The 21,649-nt window shown below is 36.1% G+C and overlaps 2 protein-coding genes across 7 annotated transcripts; both read right to left on the bottom strand.

The window, feature by feature from the left end:
* Positions 1–1,699: 1,699 nt before the first annotated feature.
* On the bottom strand, positions 1,700–11,992 carry LOC125222066 (methyl-CpG-binding domain-containing protein 5-like). Of its 6 annotated transcripts, XM_048124478.1 has the most exons (7): positions 11,768–11,989; positions 11,166–11,252; positions 10,482–10,559; positions 8,895–9,050; positions 7,307–7,614; positions 2,289–2,405; positions 1,821–2,183 (listed from the first exon to the last, which is right to left on the bottom strand). In XM_048124478.1, the coding sequence occupies exons 5-7, from the start codon at positions 7,583–7,585 to the stop codon at positions 2,043–2,045; spliced, it is 537 nt and encodes a 178-aa protein (XP_047980435.1). In that variant the 5' UTR covers positions 7,586–7,614; positions 8,895–9,050; positions 10,482–10,559; positions 11,166–11,252; positions 11,768–11,989; the 3' UTR covers positions 1,821–2,042. The 6 variants fall into 6 exon arrangements, with proteins under 6 accessions (XP_047980436.1, XP_047980439.1, XP_047980438.1 ...); XM_048124477.1 differs by having other exon boundaries at positions 8,895–10,559; positions 11,166–11,348; XM_048124480.1 differs by lacking the exon at positions 10,482–10,559.
* A 2,146-nt stretch (positions 11,993–14,138) lies between these two features.
* LOC125222065 (methyl-CpG-binding domain-containing protein 5-like) lies at positions 14,139–19,749 on the bottom strand. The gene is made up of 3 exons (XM_048124476.1): positions 19,367–19,749; positions 14,693–14,809; positions 14,139–14,587 (listed from the first exon to the last, which is right to left on the bottom strand). Exons 1-3 carry the CDS (start codon positions 19,682–19,684, stop codon positions 14,444–14,446), a joined length of 579 nt encoding a protein of 192 aa, XP_047980433.1. The 5' UTR covers positions 19,685–19,749; the 3' UTR covers positions 14,139–14,443.
* Positions 19,750–21,649: the final 1,900 nt, after the last annotated feature.

The raw sequence follows: 21,649 nt of genomic DNA, 5'->3' as shown, positions 1-21,649 counted from the left end.
TACATGAATCATTATTATAATTATAAATATATTAAGATTTTGATGAGTTATTTCTTAATTTTGTCTTGATTGGCTTTGGTGGTGGTAAGACACTAGTGGCAGATGATGGGACGGTGTAAACGTATAATGATTATGTAGAAAGATTGAAGATTCAAAAATATAAAAAAAACCCTAAAACTTAATCATTTTTAATAAAAAGTTGCAACCCATCGGGCCGACCCGCAACCCGTTCAGGCCAACCCTTTTAACCCGTCAACCCATTCGGGTCAATCCGTTTAGCCCGTTTTATATTCGATTAATAAAATTACAACCCTAACTCGCTCATTTTATCGGGTTGTTCGGACCGGCCCACGGGTTTCGGGTTGAATTGACATCCCTAACTGATATATCTTTTTTCTTTAATAATTGAAGTAGATGATGGGTATAATAATTATTCTTTTTATTATTGTTGATTTTAAATTTAAATTTTTGCAATAAAAATGCCATGTCAACACATTTTGAATTTCTTTTGTTAAAATCCAACAGATTTCCATGTATAGGATTTAATCTCTAGAATTTGACATTCAAGATATCGGTGTGTGATATATTTAATATCCTTTGGATTAAGCTATAAATGAGAGAATTTTGATGAAAGGAATAAATTTATGAATTTACAGTGGAGCTCATGTATCAACTCCAAGGTTTAAGCATACTCAATCTTGTGCTTGATAAAAGAGTAGAGCTACAAATTTAAAAAATGATCCAAATAGTATGATAGATTTATTTTATGAAATATACCCCTAGATCCCATAATAAGAGTCACACTTTTGTCATTTCGGTCCATCCAATAATAAGTGTCATATTTCACTTTTACCATAAATAGTAAGTAGATTTCACATTCCACTAACTCACTTCACTCACATTCTATTATAAAATTAATATTAAAAAATAGACCTCATATTTTACTAATTTTTTCAACCCACTATTCTCTACATTTTTCTAAAATTCGTGTCTACACAAAATGTGACTCCTATTATGGGCCAGGGAAAGTAACTCATTTGACTTTGACTACCTAACAATAAATTAAGCTAACAAATTCAATAAGGTTCCATTTGATGAGAAAAAAATTTCATGATCTAGGTATATAAGGTGGAAATATTATATGGTGTGTCCTACCACTAATATATTTGGAAATCTTATGACGTGGTCCTACCACTAATATATTGCCACTAATATATTTGGCAATATATTAGTGGTAGGACACGCCATATAATATTTCCACCTTAGTATATTTAGTCCATGGAATTTTTTCTCCCATTTGATACGGGTTGTGGAAATAGAATCTTTGTCTTCAATTTCAAATCTAATAGTAGTATCTAATATCACAAAATATTTGGACATAGAATTAAATTATAATTCTAATTCCTCTCAATTCTACCATTTGAATTTCATATCCAACGTAGATATTTGGAATTCTAAATATATTGGACACCTTCACACATTATATAAACATTGCACACACACGCACTGCACATTCCACACGCATACATACACAAACACGCACTATACACACACAATACATGCACTACCCTTACATGCTGCACACTACACACTGAATTAAGAAAGTGAGAACTGATTTAACTAAAACTTTGAAGTTCTTAAAACTCCTGCTGATGTTACTTTTTCTTGATGACTAGGGAAACCTACAATGCTACCAAAATAATCCCATGTCCAAATCTGGAGCAACCTCATGCACTACACCAATTGGAGCAAAGTATTCTACAAAGGTTCCTACTTTTACAAGGAAACTGCATTTATACCATCTCTATCTTCAAGAGGGCTTCCAAAAATAATTTCAAATACAAAAGAATTCTCTTAACATTCCACAAGAGAACTCACGCACAATAATGTTTGAATCCTACATAAGCAACAAGTAAAATGTCTACAACCAGAATCTATGAAGAATTATGGTAACAAAAAGACAAGCGCTTTCCATTAGAGACCCCAGGAGAGGTGCATAAACACTATCATGCCTGCGCTTGGCCTTACCATATCTGTTCACTTCATATCGGTTGGGCATTATCTGCCTGCGCGCTGTTGACATCATGTGGTGGTGGCTGTGTATTATCAGAAACAACGGCCTCGGATTTCTTCCGTATCGCGCTGGCCCTGCTTTGTGTTTCGCTTGCAGGAGTCGTTGAAGGCTGCAGACGCAATAAGCATAAAAATATCAGGAAGAAGAAAAACCTGGAAAAAGAATTCAACAGCGCCATTGGTGATACTAAAATCAATGAATAATTTCTACTTACCGTAGTCTCAGTTGCAGAAGGTGCCTTTCTCTTTGGTCTAGTACTTCCTGTTTCCAGAAAGTGAAGCACCTCAAGCTTCGAACGGAATCTGTGTTTGCCCGTTGGTTCGATGTAATACTTCAAAATTCAGGATCAATGTAAATGTCATTTCCATGTATAGATATAGATGAATTGAACACAAATGAAGTACAGCAATAAACTAATCATTGCATCATGCCGATTTTGCACAAGTCAAATATAAATACAAAGGAAGATAAGAAGCATATAATACAAGTAGCCTTTGTTTAGAATGGTTTCCTTAAGCAAACCTTGTCATCATAGTTAAGCTATTAACTTCTGTGCATTTTTTTTCTAGCAGCATGTCATACTGTTGCATGATTATATTACTCGTGAGCTTATTTTATAGGCAGAAAAAACATATACATATATATTTTCTTGTCCCATAGCAGAAAATGCAAAATATATACACAAGCACACTTCCTAGACAAAGGCCTTTTAGAGAAAACAAACAACACATGTTTGCGACTGATCGGATCCACCAAATAAACAAAACAACATAGCTTTGCACAAAAATGCAACATATATACCCAACTTTGCACAAAAATGCAACATATATACCCAACTTTGCACAAAAATGCAAAACATATACCTAGCTTTGCACAAAAATGCATTTAAGAGAAAAACAAACAACACATGTTTGCGATTGATCAATTCCACCAAATAAACAAAACAACATAGCTTTGCACATGGATGATTATAAATGCAGAATGGAAAAAACAATTCCCAAAGGACCATATCTGAATATGAGTCATTATTTGAGAAAAGGAAAGCTAAAGGTGATCAGGGACTGTTTTTGGGAGTTATTCTAGAAATAAATTCATGCCTCTATTTTTCCGAAAATGATGAACTTGTTTTTCTTTCCTAGAGAAGGGCAATATATAATTTTCTTCCATATCCCTTAAGCTGCATGAAAATTTTTGGCAGCTATAGCCAATAATTCATAACTCAAACTCCATTTCATGTCAAACAGTATCAGCCAGTATATAAATAATATTCTATCATCTGGAAAGTTCGTTAACCGCAAAACAAACCATTTTACACAACTTATATGTAAAGTATTCGAAATTAAGGATGGTATATTTGAAAACCACTCTTTGATGAGTTCATAAGACGGTATTATACTATCCTTCTATGGAATCAATCATCAGCGAACACCATTTGTATAATATTTGTTCACCAAATAATTAATGGCAAGTCCGAAGAATGGATTTATAGGCCCATCAAATTTATGAGAGTGCAATTTCGGAATCATCGAGAATTCATCAATAAGATAAATTGCCTACCAAAAAATATATGTTCAGTGTTTCATACTTTCATGAGTATACTATTTCATCACACTAAAGTTTCAATGCCAATTTTTATGGGAGATGGAAGAAAAAGACGCAACAATGAAGGAGTTGACAAAACTCGAAGACACTAAAAAAGTGCCTTAAAAGCAAATGTCTCAAATAAAACACGAGAGATGACCGACGCATGTAATTAAAGAGGGCCAAGTGTGGCTAGACGGTTTTGTCTACCATTTTCAATGCCAGAAAGAGTTAGAATGAATATGGATGGTTATGGTTTCAAAACACTTACATAATAACATCTTATAAATGATACAGTTTATGTGCTCAATCTTCAAACAGCTCACAATCACAAAAGGAAAATCTACTTAATAAGACACGGGCTTGATCAAGCCTCACGTCGGCCCAATTCATGAATGCCAAATGGAATGGGCCAAGGCCTTGAGTTGGCTGAACATGAAGAAGCGAAGAAACAGATCGAAAATTCTTCATGGCTATCGATGGTTTAATGCTAAAACGAATTAACGAAGTTGGAGATGAGTTCATGCTAGGTGTCTTGCCATATAAATTGGAGATAATGTCAAAAGTTATGGTGATAAGTATTGAAAAGATGAGGTTATTGTTCAAAGATTCAGTATTTATTATTTTATTCATTTGGTAAGTACAATTCTTTGCAGATTAGGATTAGTATCTTAAATTATTTATTTACTACTCCCTCCGTCCCAACTAAGTTAGTCGTATTCCTCTTTGGGATGTCCCAACTAAGTTGAGTCATTTCTTTTTTTGACTAAAAACAAAACATCCAATCACTCTTACTTTATTTTATCACCTACTTTACTCTTCTTTATCTTTCATATTTTATTCATCTCTCATACTTTTCAACACAATTTCTTAATCTTTGTGCCCAAAAGTTTTGACTCAACTTAGTTGGGACGGAGGGAGTAGTATTTATCTCACTAGGAGTATTTGTTAGGTTTCGTATTCCATTGTTTTGCCTATAAAAGGCGTGTAGCTTTCAAATTGAATGGGGAAGATTTTTTATTAATGAAAAGATTGATTTATTACATGATTACTCTTGAATGTTCCTAATTCGTATTCTTGTAGCAAAATGCTCGATTTCGATTTAGATATTGACTTACCATATAGAATTTCGCATCTATACCTGGCGTCACTCATTCCATTCTCCATCTCATGTTCACAACGAATCCATCCAAATTTCATCCATCTTTCAAAGTGTGATTGTGTTATTATGCATGTTGCAAGCCGAGGGGTGCCATGAAGGATCCCCTTTACAACAACTATTGTGAGCAATGTAAACAACTAGGGGTATTTTGTTCGGAGAGGTGTTGAAGATTATGAATTATCTTACAATTATTTATTTATTACTAGTATTTATCTCATTAGGAGGATTTCTTAGCTTTCATGTTCGTTTTGCCTATAAAAGGAGTGTAGGTTTCGAATTGGATAGAGAAGCTTTTGATTAATGAAAAGATCGATTTGTTCCATGACTTGCTACCCTTGAATGTTCCTAATACGAATTCTTATAATAAAGTACACCTTTTTGATTTAGTTTATTGACTTAACATATAGAATTTCGTATTTATACCTACGTTAGTCATTCCATTCTCCATCTCATGTTCACGGTGAATCAACACATATTTCATCCGTCTTTCCAAGTGGGTTCGTGTTATGCATTATGCAATTTGTGGGGTTCTATGACGGATCCCCTTCACAACAACTATCGCAAGCCATGTAAACAACAAGGGGCAATTTGTATGGATAGGTATTGCAGATTAGGATAAGAAATTGTATTACAATTTATTTATTAACTCGTTAGGAGGATATGTTAGGTTTCGTATTCCATTCTTTTGCCTATAAAAGGCGTGTAGCTTTCGACTTGAATGGAGAAGCTTTTGATAATGAAAAAAAATCAATTTATTCCACGAGTTGTTACTCTTGAATGTTCCTAATTCGAATTCTTGTAGCAAAGTGATCGTTTTCGATTTAATTGCTTGATTATCGTACAAAATTTCGCATCTATACCTAGCGTCATTCGTTCTATTCTCCATCTCATGCTCACGACGAATTAACCCAAATTCCATCTGTCTTTCGAAGTGTGTCCGTGTTATGCATGTTGCAAGTCGTGGGGTGCCACGGCAGATCCTCTTTTCAACAACTATTGCGAGCCATGTAAACAACAAGGGGCAAATTGTTTGGAGAGGTGCCGCAAGTTCGTTGTGAGCTTCCAAGGGTCACGTCATTATATTTCTTCAGCTCATCTACTTACTCTAACGCTTCTTTCTAATTTTAGTTTTTCGAACTTCTAAATTTGGGCTTAGCATTCTGATCGAGAGGCAAGAGCAACTTAGCAAGGAAATAAGCTTTCCAATGAAGTTGCCAATATAAGGTCAACCGTCAACTAAGTAAAACAATCCTAACCAGTAACCAGAACATTTGGTTAGCTTCTTTAAAAATTAAAAGCGAATGTAAAGAATGATTATGCAAGCCAATCACCAACATGACAGTTATAGCAATCATAGTGGGGAGAGATAAGAAACCAGAGTTTTTCTATCTCCGTTATCCTTGTTTAAATCAATAACAACAATAACAAACATAAGTAGAGTTTTCACTGCTGACAAGCTCAAAACTCATCCTTCTACCAACTAGAAGAAAGAAGAACTTTCTCCTCAATGCTTAACTGAATCCTGAATCAAATTTAAATGTCTTCCTTCATTAAACAAAAATCACTCGATGCTAGAAAAAATACTTCTATTAATACAAATTACAGGACAAACTGAGAATTCCAGGTTAAGAACACATTATGCGACAAACTTTGGGATCCAGGTTAGAAAAATGCCAGCAACCAAAGTAAGGATATGCACGTAGACAAGAAGAAACATTGTTTGAAGCCAGAAATACTACAGCGGCATGTATGTTCTCAGGAAAGGAAAGAGAATAAATTATTCGAAGTGTCTATGCCATACCACGTGTCTGCTACATTATGAACCAACCGCAAAAAATAATCAAGAAAATTAACAGTACAAAATGACTGCAGCATTTAAAAAATGTGATCAAAGATTGATGGCTAGTTTATGTTATAGTAACAATTACGATAAGTCATCCCAAATAGGAAACTACTCATAATTAAAATTGGCATCAAGATTTTACTTGAAATGACACATTTTCACTGTCTAAATTATGGGAAGAGTTTTCTTGGTGTGACATCAGATTAAACAGCCAGAAATTCCAACGAGTTTGGTCTTAATCTATTGGTATTAATCTAGTATTTTGTACTCTTAAGTTTAAACTCAACACATAAACAACCAGCAACTACAATAAGTTTGGTGTTGATCTATTGGCATTGATCTATTTTGTAATCTCAAGTTTCGATCTAATATTCACTAGGCTTAATGTGTCCACAACCTAACTCCTAAAACCCCTAAAATCTGGTCCACTGTGTAAAAGGACTGCGACTAAATACTGGAAATAAAAATACATAAAAAAACAAGAAATGCAATACAGTCAATTGTAAACCTCCTACAAATAAAACAATCTAAAGATAGGACCAACACCGCATAAGATAGCACCTTTCTCGCTCAAACCAACACAAACAATAAATTGATAACAAAAAAAGGAATCTTCAGACAAGGAATAAATAAAAAGAAAACCTACTCGATCAGTCTGTCCAGCTGTGGCTCCAGAATTGCGCCTTCTCAACTCAAACGTCCAGTTCTCCGGAAGCCAGCTGGGCCTCTCCTCCCGATCCCTCCGCCGCGCAGCACGAGGCGCGGGCTCCGCGTCGGGGATGAAATACGAGATGGGCTCCGGATTATACACCCTGTCCGGCATGAACCGCGGCAGAGGCTCCAACTTGACGCTAGCAGGAGTGTGGTTTGGAGCCGGGTCGGTGGGGGCGGGTTCCGTGTTGGGAGGGAACTGGGGTTCAGACATCTCGGGATTGGAAAATCGTTTTGAGGGGGCTGCAATGGTGAACTATGTTTGAATCAAGAATGACCACTCACAAACCCAAATAAATCCCTAATTTTTCAGTAGTAATGAGGATGCCGTATATGGAATTGGCTGCCAGAGTAACATTGACCATTTGACAGATTGCATATATTATTGAACTGCAAGTTTCATTTAATGTACTTTTCCACTTTTTATTAAACTGCAAATTTCATTTAATGTACTTTCCATTTTTTTCATAATATTATCTATTTTTTTTTTTATTTTCCTCATTTCTATTTCAAAGATAAATTTAACAATTTCTATTTATTCTTATTTCTCTCTCTTTTCTCATTATTCTATTATCTTCTCCTTTCTTACTATATTATTTTACTAATTTGCATAAAATTCGCCTAAGGTGGAAAAATGGCAATAAGAAATAAATAGTTTCAAAAAAATTAATTCAAATAAATTAAAACTTTGGTCCAGAAATTTCTGATGCAATTTAATTTCATGAAATACAGCTAATACACATCATGCATCCACTAGATTCCAAATTTACAGTTCACTCTGTATTATTTTACAAATTACTCATAAAATTAGTTAAAAATTAAGAATGTTTCAATGTATTAAAATAAACAAATTGTGGGAATTCTCATAATTCACAAGCTTTGTCGGGGGGGGTAAGTAACTAAACTATGTCAACCTTTGAGCTATTGAGGTTCAGTAAGAAATAATCAAGATGCAACTCTAGAGATTTGAACTCCACAATTCTTGAGTTAATATGATCTCAAATCTCAGACAACCTAGTATTTTACATTCCGCCCCTAATACATTTAGTTATTTAACGGTTGTGTTTGATTCCAGTCTTTCCAATCAAGATTGTGATAGGTCTTGAAACAATTTCCCTAAGCCAGTGACTCATGTTTACCAAGTTTACAATCGTCAACTCGACAGGACAACCTAAAAATTTTTGTGTATACTGATAGGAGAACTTTTATATTCATAAACTTTCTTATACACCTATTCAAGGAAGTAATTTGAAAATCTCTTCAGTCATATATCCTATAATGTCATATAATCAAGCCCCTACTGCTAATTAATTGAGTAGTGTATAAATATTTGAATCCTTTATCTTTATTAATTTTCCTCTCAAGCTGGAACATAGATATCCTCATATCCCCCATGTCTAACTTGCTGCAAATGTAAGTAAACCCAAGTCCCATATTTGTAAAAATTTATCCTAATATCTTTACTAATAAAATGTGTGTCCTATTGAATTTGAACCTTCTATATATATGGGTAACAGGTGTACCTGTTTTCTTTGTCACGCTCGTCCACAGGTTTCAAAACTGGACCTTAAATCACTGAAATATGAAAAATACTCTCATCTGCAAGAAGGGTAAGGTGTTCTTCTCCTACCTTGAACACACAATCTGCTCATGTCACTTATGTTTATTCCAGGCGGTATCTGCTCATGGAAATTTGAAGGAATTTCTGACCATATTGATTGAAAAAATTGTAAATGTTCACACACTCTTTCTAAGAGACATATTCAAGCCTTCAAGGATAATAGGAGAATCCCTGAAATACAAGTCTATAATCAAGCTCCTACAATTAGGCTATCTGAACGACAACAATGAAGTCGATCTGAGCTGAAAAATCTAAGCTTGATTAAGTTAAGGAGGGAACATTTTAGGGAAATCTAAACTTGATTAAGTTGGTCTTCAGATAACACACATCGACTAGATTTGGCTCAACTGACTCTAAGTTGAAGCTGCATTAGCTCCCGTGCTCAAAGCTGGGGATACAGAGGCCAGTCAGAGAATATAAGAAAAGTTAGTCACTACACACACAACATAGAACTTAGACCAAAGGGAAAGAAAATTTATACTAATTAGAGTGAAGTCCAAAATTGTTCCTCTATATTTTCCCAAAAAAACTTTTTGGTCATATACATTAAGCGTGTTAGCTTTTGGTCCAAATCAGCCATATTAGTGAGTTAATTATTATTCTAATTAGCTAATTTAAGTATTTTTTATAAATTAAGTATTTTTTATAAATTAAGTATTTTATTATCTTTCTAATTAGAATGATAATTAACTCACTAATATAGTCAAACTGCAGTTGACAGTTAATTTTTTTTATGGATATGTTCATTATGGATCAAAACATATTATTTGGGACCAGAAGGTAACTATTACTAACCTAATGTGTAGGATCAACAAGTATTTTCAGGAAAATGTAGGATCAAAACATATTATTTGGACTTAAGTCTTCTAATCATAACCTTAATATGTCATTTATGTAGTGCCACCACCTATAGTGTAGAAAAAGGCCATTTTCCTAATAGCTAGCACATAAGGAAAAAGGAAGGTAGGGCACCCTTTCATTTTCAAGGTCTATTTTCTCACTTCTTAGCGAACTACATGTTCGCTATGAAGATGCCCTGGCTCCAATACAAGAGGCTGGCCAGATTTTGGTAGTTTCTCTCATGTTTCGAGGCTGATATTCCTTGGAAAAATAATGCCCAGACCTCTCAGTGGTAGAATTAGAGGGCTTTGGAAAGATGGCTGGGTTTAAAACTCAAATTTCGACAAGTGACAACCAAGTTTGAACATATGAACTCTTTCGTTTATTTTTACTCCCCAAGGTTACAACAACAAACTACATGTTTTTAGTACAACACCTGCAGTCTACATATTTTTCTTAGGTCACTTCTCTAAGTAGTGGGAAAGAGGATGAGTTAAATTTGCTGACATGAGATGGTTCTCTAAGTAGTGGCAGTTGATAAATCTAACAGGATGATATGTGAATATTAGTTGAAATTGATGGTTCTTCATGGTCCAGCGTTAATCGTATAAAATCCTTGGGAGGATAGAGCAAGTAGAATGTGCACTACAGCACTTAAACAAATCTCGAATGGATCATCATAGATGGTAGCTGGAGCAGGCAGCTGTCATGTGCATTTCGCCTCTTCCTGGGAAGAGGATGAAATAAGCTCTTGTAGTTATGATATACACCATTACCCTCATTGTTGAGAATAGAGCATAGAAATACGTAATTAAGTACCCAACCATCCTTAGGGCTATCTTACAAAAGTGTTACGATAAACCCTTTCAAAAAAGGAAAAGAATCTTTAGGAAATTCATTTCTCATTAATTGTGTTCAGATGTTTTCTGCTGTAGTTGTGTTCCAATTTCAATTCGAAAACAAGTGGATGGTGATATACATATACATTGAATACACCAAATGCACATTAGGAAAGAGTACAAGCTGATTAAAGTTTAACACAGATATAGGAGTAGATTGAAACAGTTGAAAATAGCAATAAGGAAACTGCTACATTGCTTAATTAATACTAGTAGATATAATACACATTTTCAACTCAATGGTTATGCAACACGTGACAGGAACTATAATCCACCATCGGAAGCAGATATATATGACGATTTTATATAACCTCAAAAGCAAATATGTATGTGTAATACATATAATCTCAAAGACATGGTATACATATATAAAGTCATTATAACTTCTTAACACTGCTAACCCATGCATGTGGATTAGAGGAAGCAATAATTACCTTTTCTTTCACACCTTGTTCCCTTTTTGAGATCTGTTGTTGCTTCTGAGACTCCGCCGGATTCGTATCCATGTCACTTACCAATTGCTGTCTCCATTAAAATTGGGATGTAATAATCAGTATCAACAACAGACAGACAAGCAGTATTGGTCTTGACATGATTCAGTAGACTTATTGTCAAACCTATAGAAATGCCAAAACACACACACACGAGACAAGCAATCAAGCACATAATTTAGAATCCATGGTCATAGTTTTTTAACCAATAATAATAATGATAACAAATGATACATGCATACAGAGTTCATGAAGTGCCGAAATTAAATACACTACATTTGGGGGAATAATTTGATGAAAATCAACACCCAACATCAATCAGAGCCATTTTTTCCATTTCCAATGTAATGAACTTCTTCCTTCCCTATTCAACTTAAACACTTTACAATGTTCAAAAGAAAACTATAGTTAAGAATAATTGTTCTTTTCTTTCCAAAGTCGGACCAAATTAACCAAATTGAAACTTATATTCAAAGCAATAATTCTTCATCACAAAGTCCAAATGGCGAAAACGGATAGAAGTCGAAGAGGAAACAAAAACTTACAGATGAAAACTCAAAATTGTAAGGAATAGCATCTGAATAAAAGGGTTTGTGTAGTTATTGAAGGGTTTTGGTTGGTTGAGAGGAGCTAGGTTTCACCAAATCTTGTAGTTCTAGTATATTTTGATTGAAGGAAAATGGTGTTAAATGATTGTTTACCAAAGCAAAATGAAGGTGAAATGGTGAGTGGACAACTTGGGCAAGGTTGAAGAGTTCGTTAATGTCAGCAATCTGTAGATTAGCGAAATCCTGAATTCTTTTAGTTCCTAATTACGTGTATTTTCTTCTAATAAATAAATTAGTTGAGTAACTTTCCATGAAAAATTGAAAAGTAGCAATATGATATCATCTTATATTCTTAATTAGAGGATAGTTATACTGTACACTTCATTTTCTTTTGTGTTAATATTTTATAAGTATTGACAGTGTGTGATCGTTTTTAAAAATTAGTATATATATTGGGTCCACTTTTATTGCTCACACTATTATAATTCAAAACTAAGACTAAATCTACGTCCTTAGATTTTAAGATGAGTGAATAAGATTAGATCTTATAAATTTGTAGACAAAATATCAACAAATGTGTAAGATCGTTATTTTGTTATCATATTATCATTTTCATGGTTTTTTAATATCAACAGTGTATTACAAATATTAACACAATGACATGAGTATTTCAGCACAAGTATACGAAAATATCAATGCATTTTTATTGATATTTTACATGCATTATATTGAAATTTTTTGATGCATTTGTTAACAAAAAAAAAGGACTACTCTTTATCAACATCTACGAAAAACTGAAATAAAAATTAAGTATCAAATTTCATCATTCGAACGTCGTCAGAACATATGCAATTGAGGTCTCGTTAGAATCCTCATAAATTACCTCTAATTTGATATATTTTTTGCAAAAAAAAAAAATTAAATGGAGAGAATTACGGAAATTTAAAGCTTTGAGATGATTTTGAAAATAAAGAAAATAGTAGTTAGTTTTAAACACATATCAATACCCTTAAAGTTTATTTACTATTTATTTATATTTAAAATATAACTCATTTGACATTATTTCAACCCCTAAATCTTCTAATCTAATGGCTAAGAATTAATCTTAATTCGGAAGTCCTAACTAGTTAGCAATTTATCACAACCCTATATTATACCCAAAGTTATCATATTTTTCATAAATATCCTAAGTGTTATTCCTTGTTGTGCTCCCTCCACAACGGGGGCAACAGGAGGTGTTGTGCTCTCACAGCTCCAACATTTAAAAAAATTGTAATATTTTATTTAATGAATAAAATATGGGGTTGTGAGAGCACAACATCCCTTGCTATGGAGAGAGCACAGTAGGGGATCCATGCCCTAGCTGTAGTTGACTCAGTACCCATGAGGTTGCTTGGATTGAGGCTCAATCCAACCTAGGCTCATGTTTGAAGTGAGTGGGGTTAGTCGGGCCTAACCGATTCATGGTCCTTGGATTCATAATACTCGGTCAAAAATTTACAAAGAATCCAATTGAATTCCACTACCATAATCCAGTATAAGCCAGCTTCATTTTCTACTGTTTCGGCTCATCGAGGCTAGGCCTAGCTAGGACGTGTTGAACATAATTAAAACAAATAAATTAAAATAAGTAACTACTAAAACAATGTCATTTTATTGCTAAATGAATATTCTTTTTATTTTTATTTTTATTTTAAATTTAACTTTTTGCAATAAAATTTTATGATGTTTAGAATTTGTTTTGTTAAAATCCAATAATATTTTCGTGCTACGTAGGATTTAATCTCTAGAATTCAAAATTCAAGACATCAGTGTGTGACATTTTGAATGTTCACATATGGAGTACCGAGTATATCATTTAATCAAGGTGAAAATGTGAGAATTTTGATGAACGGAACAATTTTATTTATTTACGTTAGAGTAAACAAGATTTCGCCTAAGTTAGAGCTCATGTATCAACGCCCAATATTTAGCTCACTCACCGTGCTTCATAAGATTATAATCAAAATGTAGACATTCCTACATTTTGTTTGTAGAAGTGTGAACTACCTAATAATAAATGCTTGCCCCAAGCTAACAAATTCCAAATATTTGGTACCACAAAATATTTAGATTTAAAATAAAATTACTATTCATATCCAAAGTATATATTTGGAATTCTAATAGTTAAAAATTGGACACTTTCACAACTATATAAACATAGCACACACTATATACACAAAACACACATTATACTGCACACTTACATACACACATTGCACACTGCATACACACACACAATGCACATATCGTACACAGACACACTGCATTCGCACACACGCTGCACAAACACATGGAGAAGTTACTATTACTAATCCATATACAGATCTGGAGAAACCTCATGCACTAAACCAATTGGAGCAATGCATTCTACAAAGGTTCCTACTTCTACAAGGAAACCACTTCACACCCTCTCTATCTTCTAAGAGGGCTTCCAAAAATAATATCAAAAACTCACAAAAGAATTCTCTTAACATTGCACAAGAGAACTCACGCACAATAATGTTTGAATCCTACATAAGCAACAAGTAAAATGTCTATAATGAATTTATGGTAACTACAAAACAAGCGCTTTCACTTAGAGAGGTGCATGTACACTATCATGCCAGCGCTTGGCCTTACCATCCGCACACTTCATAACGGTTGGGCATTATCTGCCTGGACGCCGTTCCGAACATGTGGTGGTGGTGGTTGTGTATTGTCAGAAACAGAGCCCTCGGATTTCTTCCGTTTCGTGCTGGACTTCCTTTGTGTTTGGCTTGCAGGAGTCCTGGAAGGCTGCAGAACAATAAGCACAAAAAAAATCAGGAAGAAGAAAAACCCAGAAAAAGAATTCAATGGCACCGTTGGTGATACTAAAATCCATGAATAATTTCTACTTACCATAGTCTCAGTTTCAGAAGGTGCGTTTCTCTTTGGTTTACTACTTCCTGTTTCCAGAAATTGAAGCACCTCAACCTTCGAACGGAATCTGCGTTGCCCCGCTGGTTCGATGTAATACTTCAAAATTCAGGATCAATGTAAATGTCAGGTGAATTGAACAAAAACGAAGTGAAGTTTAAACTAAACATGGCATCATGCCGATTTCTCACAAGTCAAATATATTTACAAAGGAAGAGTTTAAGAAGCATATAATACAAGTAGCCTTTGTTTAGAATGGTTTCCTTAAAGCAAACCCTGTTATCATAGTTAAGCTATTAACTTCTGTGCATTTTTCTTGTCCCATAGCATGAAAATGCAAAATATATACCCAGCTCAGGAATGTCGTACTCCCTCAGTCCCACAATAAGAGTCACATTTTGCCATTTCGGTCCGTCCCACTATAAGAGTCACACTTCACTTTTACCATAAATGGTAAGTATGTCCCACATTCCACTAACTCACTTCCCTCACATTTTATATAAATCAGTAAAAAAATATGGGTCACATATTCCACTAATTTTTCCAACCCACTATTCATTACATTTCTTAAATCACGTGCTCACCCTAAATGTGACTCCTATTGTGGGACGGAGGGAGTATATAACTACAAAAGCAAACTTCCTAGACAAAGGCCTTTTAGAGAGAACAAACAACACATGTGCAACTGTTCAGATCCACCAAATGAACAAAACAACATAGCTTTGCACAAAAATGCAAAATATATACCCAGCTTGGCACAAAAATGCCTTTTAGAGAAAACAAACATTACATGTTTGTGATTGATCAGGGACTGTTTTTGAATGAACCAAACAACATAGATTTGCACATGGATGAATATAGATGCAGAATGGAAAAAAACAATTCCCAACGGAAGAGTGCTAGAAGATTATACATAGTTAAACCATTTCTATATATGAGTTATTATACGAGACAAAGGAAAACTAAAGATGATCAGGGACTGTTTTTGGGAGTTCTTCTAGAAGTAAATTTGTGCCTCTATTTTTCTGAAAATGACGAACTTGACACAATTATTTCCAAGAGAAGAACAATTTATAATTTTTTTTGGGTATCCATTGAGGTGCTGAAAAGTATTGACAGCTATTTGCACCTAATTTCATGTCAAACAGTATCAGTCAGTAGTATATAAATACTAATATTCATCACCTGGAAAAGTTCATTAACCTCAAAACAATCCATTTTACACAACTTATATGCAATGTATTCCTACAAGCTCACATCGAAATAAATGCTGGTATATTTGAAAACCACTCTTCAGTTCATAAGACAGTATTATATAATCCTTCTATAGAATCAATCGTCAGCAAACACAATGAGTTTTGTATAATATTTGTTCACCAAATAATTAATGGCAGCTCCAAAGAATGGATTTATAAGCCCATCACATTTATGAGAGTGCTATTTCGGAATCATTGAGCATTCTCTATGAGATAAATTGCCTACCAAAAAATATGGTCAGAGTTTCATTAATATATTATTTCATCACACCATAGTTTCATTGCTTATTTTTTTTTAAAATTAACAAGTGGAGAATTATTAAAAGTTTGAGCAATGACGTGTCTTAACATGCCATATCTTGTCCAGCTCATGTCAACAATTAAGTTCATTTAAAGAGCCAATTTACTGAACAAGTTGGAAATGAAAGAAAAAGACATAACTAAGAAAGATGACCCAGCTAGCAGATTAAAAAGTGTCTTAAAAGCAAAATTCTCAAATAAGACAAGCTATAACTGATAAGTGTGGGCATAATTAAATAGGACAAAGTGCATAGAAGGTTTTCGGTGCGATTTTCAATCCACAAAGACCTTATAAATGCGTGTGTGTGGTATTAAGGAGACATCTTATTAAACAAGTAGCAAAAAGTTGGAAATGGAAGAGAAAGATGCAACAACAAAGGAAATGACACAGCTAGCAGACACTAAAAAAGTGCCTTAAAAGTCCCAAATAAGACACGAGCGATGACCGACACATGTGGGTATAATTAAAGAGAGCTAAGTGACTAGAAGGTTTGTGTACCATTTTCTACGCCAAAAAGACTTAGAAATGAATATGGATAGTTATGGTATCAAAACAGCTACATAATAAATCTTAAAACTGATCCAATTTATTTGCTTAATCTTCAAACAACCAACAATCACAAACGACAAATCTACTTGATATAACACACGCTTGATCAAGCCTTGTATTGGCCCAACCGCCCAAGTCCTGGAGGCCAAATGGAATGGGCCGGGCCGAGGCCTTAGGTTGGCGGAAACATGAAGAAGTGAAGAAGTGGACGGAAAATTCTTCAAGGCTATCGATGGTTTAATGTAAAACAAATTAACGAAGTTGGAGATTAGTTCATGCTAGGAGTCTTGCCACATAAATTGGAGATATCGTCTAAAGTTATAGGGATGAGTACTGAAAAGATGAGGTTGTACAATTCTTTGCTGATTAGGATGAGGAATTATCTTACAATTATTTATTTATTACAGTACTTTATTTATCTCATTAGGAGGATTTGTTAATTGTTAGGTTAGGTATTCCATTATTTTTCCTATAGAAGGCGTGTAGTTTTCAAATTGAATGGGAAATCTTTTGATAAATGAAAAGATGAATTTGTTCCATGAGTTGTTACTCTTGAATGTTCCTAATTTGAATTCTTGTAGCAAAGTGCTCGTTTTTTATTTAGTTTATTGACTTACCGTATAGAATTTCGCATCTATACCTGGTGTCACAACGTCACTCAATCGGTTCTCCATCTCATGTTCATGATGAATCCACTCATTCCATTCTCCATCTCATGTTCATGATGAACCCACCCAAATTCCATCTGTCGCTCAAAGTGTGTTCGTGTTATGCACGATGCAAGTCGTGGGGCACCATGATGAATCCCCCTTACAACAACTATCGCAAGCCATGTAAACAACGAGGGGCAATTTGTTCGGAGAGGGGTTGCAGATTAGGCCAGGAATTATCTTACAATTATTTATTTATTGGAATTTATCAGGAGGATTTGTTAGGTTTTGTATTCCATTGTTTTGCCTAAAAAGGCATGTAGCTTTCAACTTGAAGGGGAAGCTTTTGATTAATGAAATGATCAATTTGTTCCATGAGTTGTTACTCTTGAATGAGTGGAATGTGGGGTCCATTACCAAAAGTAGTAAAAAGTAAGGGTCCAAATAATTGGGGATGAACAAAAAAGGAAATTGGTGCCAATTAATGGGAGATGGAGGGAGTAGCTTTTATAAATTTTTAACTTTGGGCACAACACGCTGATCGAGAGCAACTGAGCAAGCAAATAAGCCAATCAATATTTTCCAAGGGAGTTGCCAAAATAAGGTCAGCCGAGGAAAACAATCCTAACCAACAACTAGAACATTTGATTAACTTCTTTAAAAGTTAAAAGCGAATGTAGAGAATGGTTATGCAAGACAATCACCAACATGGCAATCAGACTACGAGCAACCATAGTGGGGGAGAGAAAGAAACCAGATTTCTAATTTTCTTCCATCTCTGTTATCCTTGTTTGAATCCAATAGCATCAACTACCAACATAAGTATAGACACAGAAGATTTTCCATTGCCGACAAGCTCAAAACTCATCCTTCTACTAATTAGAAGAGACAAGAATTTTCTCCTCTATGCTCAACTGAATCCAGAATCAAATTTAAATTTCTTCCTTTATAACTCGATGCTAGAAAAAATACTTCTATTAATACAAATTACAGGATAAACTGTGAATTTCAGGTGAAGAACACATTACATGACAAACTTTGGGATTCAGGTTAAGAAAATGGAAGCAACCAAAGTGAGGATATGCACGTAGACAAGAAGAAACATTGTTTGAGCTAAAAATACTACAGTGGCATGTATGTTCTCATGAAAGGAAAGAGAACAAAAATTATTCGAAGCGTCTATGCCATACCACACGTCTCTGCTACACTATGAATCAACCACAAAAATAATCAAGAAAAATACACTAGCAAACGACTACAGCATTTAAAAAAACTGAACAAGCTTGATGGCGAGTTTATGTTATAACAATTACGATACATCATCCCAAATAGGGAGCTAATCATAATTGAAATTGGCATCAAGAAAGACACATTTTCCCTGTCTAAATTGAAGAAGAGTTGTGTGCGTGTGTTGGCCAAATAGAGTGGTTGATGTCCAGACCATAGGTCGCGGGTTCGAGTCCACCGTTGCATGACCATTAAAACTTATGTTTATTTGGCCATTAAAAAAAATTTGGAGAAGAGTTGTCTTGGTGTGACATAAGATTAAACAATCAGCAACTCTAACGAGTTTGGTCTTAATATTAATCTATTATTTAGTAATCTCAAGTTTAAACCTAACACCCACACATGAACAACCAGCAGCTACAATGAATTTGGTCCTAATCTATTGGCATTGATCTATTTTGTAATCTGAAGTTCCAACCTAATATTAACTAGACTAATGTGTCCACAACCTGACTCCTAAAACCCCTAAAATCCGGTCCACTGTAACATGACTGCTACTAAATACTGAAAATAAAACAAGGAATGAAAAAGAGTCAATTGTAAACCTCCTACAAATAAACCAATCCAATGATAGGTTAAAACGGCGAACGAGATATAAAAAAAGAAAACCTACTCGATCAGTCTGTCCAGCTGTGGCTCCAGAATTGCGCCTTCTCAACTCAATCGTCCAGTTCTCCGGCAGCCAGCTGGGCCTCTCCTCGGGATCCCTCCGCCGCGCAGCACGAGGCGCGGGCTCCGCCGAGGCCTCACCGGGGATGTAATACGAGATGGGTTCCGCCGCTATCACGACTCCCGGCATGAACTGCGGCGAAGGTTGGGTCATGTCGGCGGAGGGAGAGTGATTCGGAGCCGGGTCGATAAAGGCGCCGGTGTCGAGAAGAGGGTCGGCGGAGGTGGGTTCCGATTTGGGCGGGAGCTGGGGTTCAGACATTTCGGGATCGGAAAATGTTTTTTGAGGGAATTTGGCGGAAAATCAGGAGTATCAACATTGACTATTTGACTCATAGCTTATGTAGGGAGTATTTTTGAGTGAACGGTAAATTATGTACCCTCCGTCGTAATAAATATGAAAAGTTTGCTTTTCGGCACATGATTTTATGTAATGTTGTTTTGTGAGTTAAGAGCATCCACAATAGATGTCCGATCGCGCGCCCGATCGGCCGAGATCGGGCTCGGGCGTGGTCGGGCATCCATTGCAGCCCTCGGTCACGCCCGAGCGCGACCGATCCCGAGCCCGATCGATCGGGCGTGAGCTCGGGCGCCCATTGCAGAGGCGCGCCCGAGCCCGAGCCCGAGCCATTTTTTTATATATATATAATTATTTAACCCTAATTTAAACCACTATAAATCCTCCATTTTCTTCACTTTTCATACACCAAACCTTTCACTTTCTCTTCTATATTCTCTCAATATCCACACTTTCAACAATGGATCCGAGTCAATACCCGAGCCCGAATAATGTCGACGACGATATGCCGATGTTTGGAGGAGGAGGAGGCGGCGGCGGCGCCCGATGGCCCGGTCACGAAGACTACCGGGTTGAGACGCCTGGATCTGTGGGATCCACTTTCGTCTCCGACTCTGAGTTCGATCCGTTCTTCGCACCGAGGAGTATCGGGTTTAGGATATGGAGCCTAGTTGTGGGCAACCTCCTGCCCCTGTGCGGCCGCCGCCGAAGAAAGGGAAGAAGAAGATGGCGCGGAAAGAAAAGGCGCCATCGGTCCCAGTCCCACTCCCACACGACGAGCCGAACGAGGAGTACGCAACAGGGCGTACTGACTACGAGTTGGATGAGTACCTGAAGGTGGCTCGGTGTTGGGTCGATGTATCGGAGGATTCGATAGCCTCCAACAACCAGACTTCGGCCAGGATGTGGGATCGCATTGAGGAACGCTACAACGAGGTGAAACCGAAGTGGGCGTTCAAGCGGACCAAGGTTCAGCTGCGCAAGTGTTGGGATCGGATCAAGGTCCACGTCAACAACTTCTGCTATATCTACAACAGGAACAGGGACGGAAGAGCTAGCGGTGAGAGCATGGAGGATGTCCTCAACAAGTCGTTGTCCGAGTACCAACGGCGCAGTTCGGGCAGTTCAAGCTGTACAATGTTTGGCTGATCTTGAAGGACAAGGGGAAGTTCAACGGAGGGATACCGGTTGGATCCTCGGCTCCGGACGAAGAACACCGCCGCTGGCGATTACACGAGCAGCGGCCCATCTCCTGTGGATCTGAACGCTGATCCAGAAGGGAGTTCCGGCACGCCTACGTCTACTTTTAGGCGTCCCATTGGTACCAAGGCTGCCAACGCCCAGGCCAAAGGGAAAGTGAAGGCGGACGCGTCTGGATCAGCGGCCCCCCCGCAGGCTGCACTTCCTCCATCTGTTCAGCTCATGGACAGGGCGATCGAGGAGTTCGGAGGTTACCGCGAGGTGGTTGAGTATAGGTTTATACTTGACGCCCAAAACAGCCTTCGTCAAGAAACCGATCCGAAAGCCCGACAGAGGACTAAGAATATGATCAAGAATTTGGCCCAGAGGTTGAATTTAGATGACTAGTTTGGTTTTTTCTTTTTTTTAGTATTTTAGTTTTAATGTAGTTTTTTTTAGCTAAGTATGATGTAGTTCCACTTTTAAATTAAGTAATGCAGTTTTTTTTTTTTTTTTTGCATTTGTGGTGTTTAAAATAATATATTTTGGTAGTATTTTATAGTAATTAAAAATAAAATTAAAAAACAATGATTTAAAATTAAAATGAAAAGTGGATAAGAGATAGGGCATGCACTAGGGCTCCACCATTGCAGAAAGATAGGGCATGCTGACGTGGCAACCACTAGGGCTTCCACTAGGGCATCCATTGTGGATGCTCTAAGAAGAAAAGTAGAGATAAAATTATTTTTA

Source organism: Salvia hispanica, chromosome 4, assembly GCF_023119035.1.
Source record: "Salvia hispanica cultivar TCC Black 2014 chromosome 4, UniMelb_Shisp_WGS_1.0, whole genome shotgun sequence".
NCBI lineage: Eukaryota > Viridiplantae > Streptophyta > Magnoliopsida > Lamiales > Lamiaceae > Salvia > Salvia hispanica.
This window is presented reverse-complemented; position numbering and strand designations above follow the sequence as displayed.